At 29.4% G+C, this 12,803-nt stretch overlaps 1 protein-coding gene across 1 annotated transcript; it reads left to right on the forward strand.

The window, feature by feature from the left end:
- The first annotated feature begins 4,447 nt into the window (after positions 1-4,447).
- On the forward strand, positions 4,448-7,509 carry LOC132927663 (52 kDa repressor of the inhibitor of the protein kinase-like). Its single transcript, XM_060992239.1, has 3 exons — positions 4,448-6,954; positions 7,024-7,168; positions 7,358-7,509. Exons 1-3 carry the CDS (start codon positions 4,731-4,733, stop codon positions 7,506-7,508), a joined length of 2,520 nt encoding a protein of 839 aa, XP_060848222.1. The 5' UTR covers positions 4,448-4,730; the 3' UTR covers position 7,509.
- The last annotated feature ends 5,294 nt before the right edge of the window (positions 7,510-12,803 follow it).

Here is a 12,803-nt window from a genome sequence, read left to right on the forward strand (position 1 = left end):
TTTAGTGACTGGAAATAATTTGAAGATAATGTGGTTTCATTCCCAGTTAAACTTAATGTGATTGATTCATGCATTGTATAAAATCAAGACATAAATGCCCGCAATTAAATGTGTTATAATCTTGATAATTTGAATAGTTATATATAATTTTGTTTCCCTTAAAGTATTTTTGTAATTCAATTGGTGGAGGCAAATCACCGAAGCTATCAAAATAAATAACATTATCTTTATTTTTATAAAACGCTACCCAATGACTTCTATCACCTGAAGATACGCCCAAGTTTAATATACCACATTCAATCTGATGAGGTTTTTTAGGCAATTCATCTCGCGAAAAGTCGCTACGGAAATGACTGATATTAAACTTTGTAACATATTTTATAATATCTCTAGATGTAATTGGTCTGTTAGGTAGCGTTTTCATCAGTTTTTTTTCTCGATCCTTTATTTTTTAAATCTAATTCGTTACCTTTTTTCTTTTTGAATTTTAGATTGCATTATACACGCTAGCACTTCCAGACATTAAACTACCAAGTGCCGATAATCCTGCGAAAATAGGTATTAAGGGAATTGCACCACTTGTCTGACCCGGTGCTAAATCAGTCTTTTACCTCTATAATTTTTCTTAACCTTTCTTTTTTTTATCGCAGCTCGTGTCCCATTTTTTATTTTATTAACACGTTCCCGTTTACCTTTACAGCCCCTACCTATTTTTCTTTTAGCTTTCATTGTGTTAGCTACTACGCACGCTACAATTTTTTCTTTTCTAGGTGTATCTTTTGCTTTAAATCTTTCCCAAGCACGGAGTTCTAACACCTTATCAGCGTTATTTCTATCTTCTAAATTTTTACTAGTCGCATACACAATATCGTGATCATGACATGCAGTATCCAATGGGTTTATTCTTTTATCGCCACGATCTAACCTCTTTTTTAATTTCGTACCAGGCCTACAATACTGATATTTCGGAACATGGGCTTCAAACGGGAGACTATTTATAAGGAAATTTACGAAACCTTTGACAGTCTTATCTGATTCCCACTTACGGGTTGAACGCATCATCTATAACTGATTATAATTTGAAAATTCTAGAGTATTTATAAGAAAATGGATTTGATTGTACAGAAAGATAAATTAGATATTTTAAACGTAGATGTTCAAATAATAAAGAAACCATCAAGACACGGACCATTATTACCTGATACTATACGTGCTATTATAGTTGGTCCTAGTGGTTCAGGTTAAACAAATATAATGTATAACCTAATCACACATGAAAACGGATTAAGATTTGAGAATATCTATTTATACTCTAAAACTTCTAATCAAGAAAAATATGTTTTACTAAAAAAAAATAATAGATGATAATATGATATAAAAGGTGCCAATTTTTTATTTTTTCAAGTGCTGATAAAGTTATAAAACCAAACTTAACTAAGAAAAATTCTATCATAATTTTTGATGACGTGTTTGTGATTCACAATCCGTAATTAGGGAATTCTTCTCAATGTGTAGACATTTAGGTGCTAGTTCTGTATTTTATTTAGCACAAACATATTCTAAAATACCAAAACAGTTAGTAAGAGATAACTCAAACTTTTTAATAATACTTAAACAAGATGATACGAATTTACGCCATATATTTAATGACCATTCATCGGCAGATATGGATTTCTCTGAATTTCGGAAAATTTCTCTTCTATGTTGGAATCATAATGATTATGGATTTATGGTTATCGACAAAACACGTGAAATGAATGAAGGTAGATTTAGATGTGGTTTCCATTCTTTCATTAAAATAAAATAATAATATAAATACAGTTGTAATAGTGTTAACATCTACATAGTATTATCTAAAGTCGGACGAACGAAACAGTTATATCAAGTTTATTATTTCCAATGAATAAAGACAAAGTTTTGTTAGAAAATTTGGTAACATCAAAAAACAATATCAAACGTAAAATAATGGATATGAAGCGTGGTATTATAGATTCTGATAACTATTTTCGTGAAACATTTAAACCTTTACTAGAACCATTGAGTACACTGACAGAAAAAAACACCACATATTTCCGACACTATCAAAAAAAAAAGTATCCGTGTACGCTAGTGATGAAGATAGCGATAGTGTACTAAATTCATCGTTTGACAATTTTTTAATTTCAAATCCTAAATCACAACGTTATGATAAAGCTTATGGTATGCATTACGATGCGGTTAATAATCAACTTAAAATATCAAATATACCTGTTACTTTCCAACACGGTAAATTACACTTGCTCGATAATTACTATCCTTGGACTAAAGGACTTTGGTCTTTATTATGTGAAAAAGTACCAAAAAATATGACTATGGAAGACATGGAATCATATTATAATATTTTAAAAATAACTAAAGTCTTTTTAAAAGCAGACGGGAAACCTAAAACCTCAGGATATTTCAAATGGATGAACGTTGTAAAACCTCTTTATGAACGAATACAAATTGAAGAAAAGCAATTTAACGAAGAAATATTAAAAATTAATAACGCAAAAATTAAAACTCCTTCCCAATTAAATTTAAAACAATTTGGTAACATTTTATCTAGTTCAAGCGCTAAACGAAGAAACGTTATTGATGATTCGAACATAAGAAATGTCTCATTTGATTTTTCTTCTCCTATGAATAGTTCTAAACATACAGAACCTCCAACAGGTCAGCTATTTAAATTTAGTTTATCGCCAACGACTAAGAAAGGTTCTGGTTTATATAAAGATGTAATACCTCAAACACAATTAGTGTACTATGATGATCCGAATGAATAAGTTACTAGATTGAATCTTATAACATCATCTCAAATTGCTGGTAATACTGGTGTAAATAATGAAATCATATCTATTTTAGAAGAATTACGTGAAAGGAATATAATAGTATAATGTCTACATTAGAGTGTATAGCTAATGAGCTACATCGACCCGCAAGAAAAATATTTCCCAGATGTAGTGTAATAACACGATTTAAAGATGACCTTAGGCAAGCTGATTTAATGGACATGCAATCTCATTCGAATTAAAATCTTGGTTTTAAATACATTTTAGTTGTTATAGATACATACACAAAATATGTATAGGTAGAATCATTGAAAAATAAAACAGGAAAAAAATGTACAAAAGGTATGCTTAATATATTAAAACAAGCTAATCCAAAATTATTATAAACAGATATTGGTACAGAATTTTATAATAATCAATTTCAAGATTTAATTAAAAAATATAAAATTAAACATTACAGTTCGTATAGCGTTATCAAGTGTTCAATTGGTGAACGTGCTATACGAACACTTAAAAATAATATATATAAATATTTTACTGCGACAGGTACATGGAATTGGTATAATACAATATCAAAAATTATTTATAATTATAATCATACAAAACAGAACAATTAAGTGTACACCGTATGAAGCTCGAATGAATACAAGAAAAATTAAATCAAATGTACAAATAGATGATAAAACATTTCATAAATCAAAATTTAAAATTAATGATAAAGTAAGAATATCAAAATACAAACATAATATATTTATTAAAGGATATACACCGAATTGGACAACGGAAATTTTTACAATAACAAAAGTTTTACATACAAACCCGATAACTTATCAACTAAAGGATGAATCAAATAATATAATTCTAGGAGATTTTTATGAACAAGAAATTAAATTAACTGATTTCCCGAACACCTTTTTAATTGAGCGTATTTTAAAAAAAGTTAAAGATAAAATGCTTGTTAAATGGATGGGTTCCGATTCAAGTCATAATTCGTGGATATCGTCAGCAGATATTTTAAAATAAAGATTTTTTAATGTATGTAATTTATTTTTATTTATTAGTATTATTATTTTTTAATTGTATAATGTCCATACGCTAGTGTCTTAATCCCATCATTCATTATATAACGTTTATCATCGTTAGCACTTAATACAAGTTTATTCGTTGTTTTAGAATGAACAATATGTTTATTCGATTAAATAAAATTCATGTTTCTACGTGTTTGTTTATCATCAACATTTTTATGGTTCATGTATGCATTTAATATTTCTATATAATGTCTAAATTGCATATGTTTTTTAATTACATATTTTTTCACACCTATAGCTTTTTTTACCAGTGGCGTATTTGAGGGGGGGGGCGATGGGGGCAATCGCCCCTCCCGAGAGTTTTTAGACCAAGAAAATTTGTGTACAAGTAATAGGTATTTTATTAAGAAACAAAAATAAAATTATGATTTATGAAAAATGTTATCAGTGATAACAAAAGATAAAAATGTACATACATTTTTCTTTGGGGTACAAATGTCGTCGTGCTCACTCGCCACACTACGTCACGTAGATCACTGGCCAACTAGGTCCCCTGGGGTCATATTATATCATCATATTGTTCTGTGATATCCTAGTCCCCGGCTTAGATAATACATACTTAGATTAATAATAAATTAATCAATTAATATGTATTATCTAAGGTCCCCGGTAACTTAGTTGACCGTTTATCAAAGTGTGTGATCGCCTGACAACAGCTGTTATTATCTATGATATTGATAACTGATACATAATATAATTTTGTTTAATATGTGGTTTTGTTCTTAATAGTTATATAAATATATATTAATAGTTATAATAGTTGATGTGTTGTGTTATATTATAAATTTATAATAATTAAATAATACATTACCTAGTGTCTCAGTGCGATAATATGTCTAATTTAATGAACCAGTGGTTAAAACGCAAAAATGAAGACTGCACTGATAATACTGATAGTACAAATAAAAAGAAAATAAATGAGACAATTGTTACTCCGTCTGCAACTTCTGGTTCATCTACATTAAATAGCTTGGTAACTATTAATAATATTGCTAGTCCCTCTTTTGAACTAGATGTTGCACATTTTATAAAAGACTCTAATGTAATTTGTTCTGACCATGATCGTGCAAAATTAATAACCATGGATAATTTGCCCGAAAATGATTTTATTCTTCCTTTTTCTGTGCATATAAAAAAAGGTAAAGAAGAAAAAAGATACCTAAACAAAAGTTATTTTGAAAAATATAAATGGTTAACTTTTTCTAAAACAATGTCAGGACTATATTGTAAATTTTGTGTTTTATTCGGTCATAAAGGAGGGAGATACAAAACGATTACATTAAGTAAATTTGTTTCTAAACCATTAAAAAAGTACTCTAAACTCTTAGGAAAAGATGGGGATCTAGAAGTACACAGCAAAAATATTTATCACATAAATTGTGTTCAAGTTGCAGATGATTTTATGAAAACCTTTAATAATCCCCAAAAAGAAGTGATAAATTTAATAAACAGTGAAAGAATGAAACAAATTACAGAAAATAGAAATCGTCTAAAACCCATTGTAGAATCTATCATATTCCTAGGTCGTCAAAATATTCCATTACGGGGTCATCGAGACCATGGAGACTTTTTTGAAAATTATAATGAAGGACATTCTATTGTAAATCAAGGTAATTTTCGTGAACTTCTCAACTACAGAATAAAGGCTGGGGATTTAGCTTTAGAAAATCATTTGAAGACAACACACTCTAAAGCAACCTATATAAGTCCTGTCATTCAAAATGAACTCATTGATTGCTGCAAATCAGTAATTATAGAAAACATTTTAGGGGAAGTAAAAATATCAAAATATTATTGTGTTATTTTTGATGAGACCACCGACATCAGTCATACATCTCAAATGAGTTTGGTGCTCAGATATTTATGTAAAGGAGTTGTGAAAGAAAATTTTGTTTGTTTTATTGATTGTCATGCTTATGCATACAATGAAAAATGTACCACCTTAATCGGAGACGATGAGGATAAAAATGATAATATTAATGAAAAAGATATTAATTTTGAACCAAAACTAAATGGTGACACTTTGGGTGAAATAGTAATTTCTTTATTAAAAAATTATGGCCTTGACCTACAATATTGTGTTGGAGTTGGAACTGACGGCTGTTCTGTGATGGTATCAGAAGTGCGAGGTGCAGTTAAAAAAATTCAGTCATATGCAAAAAATGCTGTCCATAGCCCCTGTTCAAATCACAGTCTGAATTTATCTATATCTAAATCATCTACAGTTCAGTCTATTAGAAACAGTGTCGGACTAATGAAAGAAATATTACAGTTCTTTAACTGTTCATCAAAAAGAAATTTTGTTTTGAAAACAATTTTGAATGGTCAGCAACGCTTACTAAGCTTATGTGAGACCCGTTGGACTGAGCGCCATGATAGTGTCATGGTATTCAAAACATCTATACCGTATATAATAAAAAGTTTAACAAAAATTTCTGAATGGCAAGAATCTGATTCATCTTCTAAGGCTAGAACTTTATTAACAGCTTTATGTAGTTGTGAATTCATAATTGCAATTCATTCTTTAGCAAATATTTTATGTGTGACAGCACCTGTTAGCCGTATTCTCCAAGGTTTGAACTATGATATATTAAATGCTAAAAACTGTATTGATGATATAATATTTAATTTAGAAAATAAACGTACCAATTGTCTTGTAATATTTGGAGATATATATCAAGAGTGTGTATTGTTAATGAACGAAATGGATATCGAAGTAAAAATCCCTAGATTATCGAAATATCAAACAAAACGCTCTAACCATCCAGTAAATAATATAGAAGAGTATTATAGAGTATCACTATTTATACCATTACTGGAAAATATCCTAGAAGACTTAAGATCAAGATTCATAAGAAAAGAAAATAAGATGTTATTAGATTTATGTTTGTTAATTCCACGCTACATTACTGACATTTCTAATGACGATTTTAAAAAAATAACAGAAGCTGCCACAGAATTATTTGTATTTAATGAAGAAGAATCTGTTGACCAAATCGAGCTAAAAACAGAACTAGATCTATGGAAAACTAAATGGCAACGAATAAAAACTGATGGTAAAAAATGTTTGTAATTATACTTTTCTTAAAACTGTATTAATTGATTGTTTTATAATTTTGTTTAAGGTCATGAAATTTGTCAAGATGCTTTGTCATCAATGGAAAATTGTAATAGTATCATTTATCCAACTTTGCATAAATTAATAAGTATTATTGCTTGTCTGCCTATTAGTGTAGCATCCGCAGAACGCAGCTTTTCAACGCTTAGAAGGTTTGGTGCATGTGTTAATTATTAGAATAAAAATTAGCTAGCTTCTATAAAATACTTTAACTATATACCTACAACCTAATACTATATATATTCTATATATATAATAGTATATATATATATATATTTACAATGCTTAAAATTAAAGATCTGTTTTTCTTCTTAAATTGCATTAAAAAAAACTTTTGTTAGATTGAAAACCTGGTTAAGATCTAGAATGGGACAAGAACGCTTGACTGGTTTGGCTTTGCTAAACATACACCATACTTTAACCATATCAGTAGATGATGTTATAAATAGATTTGCTAATACAAAAAAAAGAAATATAGATTTTGTTTTGTAAATATGTTGTTTTTTTATCATATTAGTAACTTATTACTTTATAGGTTATATTATACAGGTACAATATAAAATTAATTATGTCTAGGTAAGTTTATGTAAATGGTTGCCGGTTTGGAATATTCTTTTTAAAATCGCCCCCCCTCAGATGAACTCTCAAATACGCCACTGTTTTTTACCTCAATGTCGTCCACAGTTCTGTAAGCGTATAATTTCGGTCTTAATGAAACAAATTCTTTTAAAATTTTTCCTCCCATTTCATCTTTGAAATAACCGGGCTGATTTTTATAAATTTCACTAAAACAATAATTATCGATAGGATAATTTGATGTATTAAAAAACGGTGATAAATCATATCATAAATCATTAAAAAAATTGTGTGTTCGAATAGCATATACCATAGAATCTGTATCCGAGTATAAAGAACTTATTTTGTTACCATATTTATTTTTCATTACATTATAATGAAAATCATACATAAATGTTTTTGAGACATCTAAAATTGCGAATCCTACATAAATTGCTTTATCAAATTTAATAGTTTCCTTATGTTGATGAATAGCCATAAGATTTTCAGAGTATATAGTTCTATCTTTAAAGTTAGTTTTCATCATTAATTTACTTGCTTTTCTAGTTGACGAAACCAACTTTAAAGAAATTCTAGCACGCACATTTTCCATACATTTACCAAAAACACTATTAATTAATAACTTCCAAAATTTTTTTTCAAAGTTGTTTTTAGCTTTTACTCTCATATTTGTACAGAGTTCAATATATGGGGCCATCCATTTACTCTATGAAAATCGGATAGCTCGATGAATTTTTTTTAATTTAAGTCCATTAGCAATTGCTTGTTTTAAATTTTTATAGTGTATAATATAAGTTTTTTTCGGTGATAACGTAGTAATTTATTTTTTAACTTTTGAATTTGGAGGACATTCGTTTAAAGGTAAAAATGGAAAATCGTTATGTTTTTTATGTAAATATTTAGGGTAATCAATATCGACTTCTAATATATAACCAACTTTTGAATCGTTTGGAATTTTTGTAACATCTATATCTAAGTTATCAACCCATTCAAAATCTTTAAAAGGTAGTTCAGTTAACATCGACTTTCCATATAAATTTACACAATCGAGATACGTTAACCATGTAATTGGTTTATTCGGATTATAGTTCAAACCTCTAATGTTTGGTATGTTTGCTTTAGCATATCTTTTAGTTGATTGATTTATTCCACCTCGGATCGAATTTTCGAAATACAAAAGCATATTAAAGTCTTTTAATCTTTCTAATTTAACCTTAGTATATTTAAGCATACAATCAAAAGCAAATCCTGGAGCAGTCATATAATGAGCAGGATCTAGTTTAAGATTAGATAAACATAAATCTCTAAAATTTTCAAATACATCCATACGATCATGTGAGGTCCATCGAGTAGTGGACAATTTTATTTTTTGAGAAAATATCACATCAAACAATGTCATGTTAAACTATTTACAGGAATAACACGTTTTTTTGGCACAGTAAAACTAATGGTGTTACTAGTATAAAATATATGTAGTCTATGATGTATTAATTTATTAACCACTTAAGTTAGAAAATATTAAAAAAAAATCAAAATTTTAGTTTGACAGACATTTATATTATTGTTATATGATAGATGATGTTAACTTTTATTTTAAGGTATAATACATAAACTAATGATTGATTAATAAAAAAAAACTATCTCTCCGTTTAAACCTTTAAACAGATTAATCCTTAGTTCCTTTTGTGTACATATCTACGATCTTTATCTTCTTCAAATGTGGTTTGAAATATAATTTTTTTGTTACCTACTTGAACCACACCATCACTATTTTTTAATTCTCTTCTGTAATTAATTAAAATGTATTTATTTATTAAAATAAATAGTCTATAAACACTTGGCCAGAGCTCATGTTATAGCATACAAAAAAATCAATTCACTAAACAATAGACATAGAACTGACGAAATATTAGAAAATCAAGCTTCAGAATTGTTTAAATCTAAAACACTGGTATTAAGGAAATAGCTGTGTCCTGGTTGGTACTACAGCTATGAAGGTTAAAAGCACGATGGCCGCCTGTTGCGGCTTTTAATGGATAGTTTTGATAGCTTTAAATCCTTGTTGTTTGCCATCATTTGCATTTAATTTTCCTGAAATATATGAAAAAGTATTTGTATCTGCTTACTTTATGTTTTACCAAACTAACAATAGTTATTTTTACCTTATAGTTTAACATCAATCAATAAACCTATTTCTGTATGAAAACTTTATGAAATGTTTAAAATTTTCTTCGTGCTAAATTTAAGTAATGTGGTTTCTTTATTGTAAGGTGCAGCAAGTCATTAATTGTGCATTGTGAAATTAATTGTGAATGTACCGTCGAGTAAAAAAGTTTACATATTGTCGTTATGAATTAATAAATTAGTTTTGCAAGTTACAATTATTATTTCATTTACTTCAAAGTGATAAAATGTTTTTCTAGATTTATAATCAATACAGGCAGCTTTAAGTTTCCGAATAGCCAGTTATAAGGTACGGTTTCCCTTGAGCGATCGCGAACGCGAACCGCGATCTAAGATCACGTGCCCTGATTGCGCTGCTGCTGATACAATGTAAATTAAATCTGGACCTTGGGTCAAAAAGGGCCAATTTTACTATTTAACACTTTTGGATAATAAACAATTACGTTTTTATTGAACTTCAAAAATTCATATAAATTTGAATTTTCATTGTATGCATTTTTCCTTTAGCTATCATCATAATATAATTATATACTACCTAATGGTATACGTTTGGTTTTTAATGTTCTTATTTAAGTATTTTTTATTGACATTGGCCCTATGAAAATCAGTTGCCAAAAGATTATCACCATTTTTACAGTGCTTGGGACTCTATCCAACAGGAAGTAAAACGGTAAATAATTTAACTAGATAGTCGTTTATGATTTAAGAATCAAGGTTACAGCAGATTAAAGTTGAAGTGGGCGATCAAGAAAAATCGAGTGCATTTTCAGCCAAATTTCAAAACAAATCTAGTGGAAAACACGACAGTTATAATAAAAATAACAAGGAATTTATTAATACTAATAATAGATTAAGTTGTTTTTATTGCGGTAAGAAGGGACATTTCAAAAGAGATTGTATGTTAACTTCGGAGCATGGAAATGAAATAGACAAATACGTCAAATTTAAACGAAAACGCATTTATTTATGAGTCAACACTAAATAATACCACCACAATGGATATGTGGGTATTAGATTCGGGCGCATCAGATCGTATTTGCAAAATTAGAATGGTTTTTTAGTTATGAACCATTAGTAAATACGCATTATATAACAATCGGGTCACTTCCTCGTCTGCCATTTCGCCGTCCAATACCTTTCCACGTAAGACATTTCCCCGTCTGATACCTTTCCTTATTAATATAATTATATTTATGTTATCTTATAAGAATAATGATTATAATTTAAAAAAGAATATAAAAATGTTTATCTTTAGGTCATGTAAATATAATATATTATATATAATGACATTTATCTCGTCCATTACGGTTAGGTTCAACGGTTAGGTCAACAACTTCAATATTTTTACTACAAAACATTTATTGTTATATATTTTTCGTTATTAGAGCAAAACCAAAATAATACGAAGATAAAGTAATAACATTACCTACGCTAGGTCTAATTGATGCATTTACTAATGTTTTTACTGGTACATAAATGAGAGGCTGTTTTTTTTCATTTTTGTTAATGTTTATGGCAAAAAATACAAAACTTCCCAGATATACGTCAAAAATATACGAAAGATGTGGATTTCGCTTTGAAAATAAAACAGCTAATGGCTTTAGCTTTAGTTCCTGTGCCATATGTTGTTAAGAAATTCGAAGAATTAATGTCTCAACAGTTTTTTGTAGACAATGAAAAGTTATAACTTAATTTAATTGATTATTTGAAGAAACGTGGATTGGGATACCACTAGAACAACGACCTCCAATATTTGATATAAAATTATTGAACCAATATGATACTACACAAGCGGGTTTGCCAAAAACAAACAATAGTATTGAAGTTTGGCATAGAGCATTTTCGTCTTTGTTAGCTGTGTCTCATCCTACCATATGGCGACTTATTGAGGTTCTTAAAAAAGAACAACATTTAGCCGAGATAAAAATTAATCAATTTATCGCTGGACAAAATCTTCCTGCAAAAAAAAAAAATATCGAGATGTTGCTAAACGTATAGAAGATATTGTGTCCACATATGACGAACGTGATCTGGATGAATATTTAATTGGAATTGCTCATAATTTAGAACTCCAACATTAAAATATTTAAAAAAGAAATCCCCCAATGCCAGCGATGCCAGTCATATGGCCACACTCGCAGTTATTGTTTTCATAACCCAAGATGCGTCCGGTGTGGTAACAACCACGAATCAACTCAATGTCAAAAAGACCGTACTGAACCAGCCAAATGCGCTCTATGCAGTGGCTCGCATCCGGCAAATTATAGAGGCTGCCAAACACACAAAGACCTACTGAAATACAGAAAACTACATCTTAACCCTTCACAAAGAAATAAAAAAGTTCATCAATTCTCCTCTGAAACAAATACCACCCAAGAGATCCCCAATTCTCAAAACTTTCCACCTCTTTCCAAAACTCCCACCATCAGCATACTACCGGGAAATCATAGAAACCACTGGTCCAAAAATGATATACCTGCCGAAAATAACCTAACCAATCAACTTTCTTCCTTCATTAATGAACTAAAGTCATTAATCAACCCCATGATCACACTACTCACGACGGTCATAGAGAAACTCATCAAGGATGGACGCTAATCATCTGATTAAACCTATCACCATTTTATTATGGAATGCAAACGGTATACTAAACAATATAAACGAACTACAACTATCATTAATTGAAAATCAAGTCGACATAGCCATGATTACTGAAACACATCTTACAAATAAATCGACCTTAAAAATATATGAATATAACATTCTGAGAGCAGACCACCCAGACCGCACCGCTCATGGTGGGGCAGCGTTAATCATCTCTAATAAAATAGCGCACACTCCATCTCCTCCGTTTACATCGATCGATATGCAAATAATCGACACTTCTTTGCTTATTAACTCTATTCCGGTTTCCATTGCATCTGCTTATCTCCCCTCAGGCCGAAAATTCCCTGAAAATGAACTCCTTGTATATCTAACACAGATTAATCATTCATTCCTACTCGGAGCCAATTTTAACGCTAAACA

Source organism: Rhopalosiphum padi, chromosome 3, assembly GCF_020882245.1.
Source record: "Rhopalosiphum padi isolate XX-2018 chromosome 3, ASM2088224v1, whole genome shotgun sequence".
NCBI lineage: Eukaryota > Metazoa > Arthropoda > Insecta > Hemiptera > Aphididae > Rhopalosiphum > Rhopalosiphum padi.

Bases quoted from the DNA above. Each gene is read 5' to 3' on its own strand.
- LOC132927663 (XM_060992239.1), top strand. From the start codon at position 4,731: ATGTCTAATTTAATGAACCAGTGGTTAAAACGCAAAAATGAAGACTGC. The intron at 6,955-7,023 runs GTAAAAAATGTT...ATTTTGTTTAAG, and splicing joins GCAACGAATAAAAACTGATG to GTCATGAAATTTGTCAAGAT. The intron at 7,169-7,357 runs GTTTGGTGCATG...AACTTTTGTTAG, and splicing joins AGCTTTTCAACGCTTAGAAG to ATTGAAAACCTGGTTAAGAT.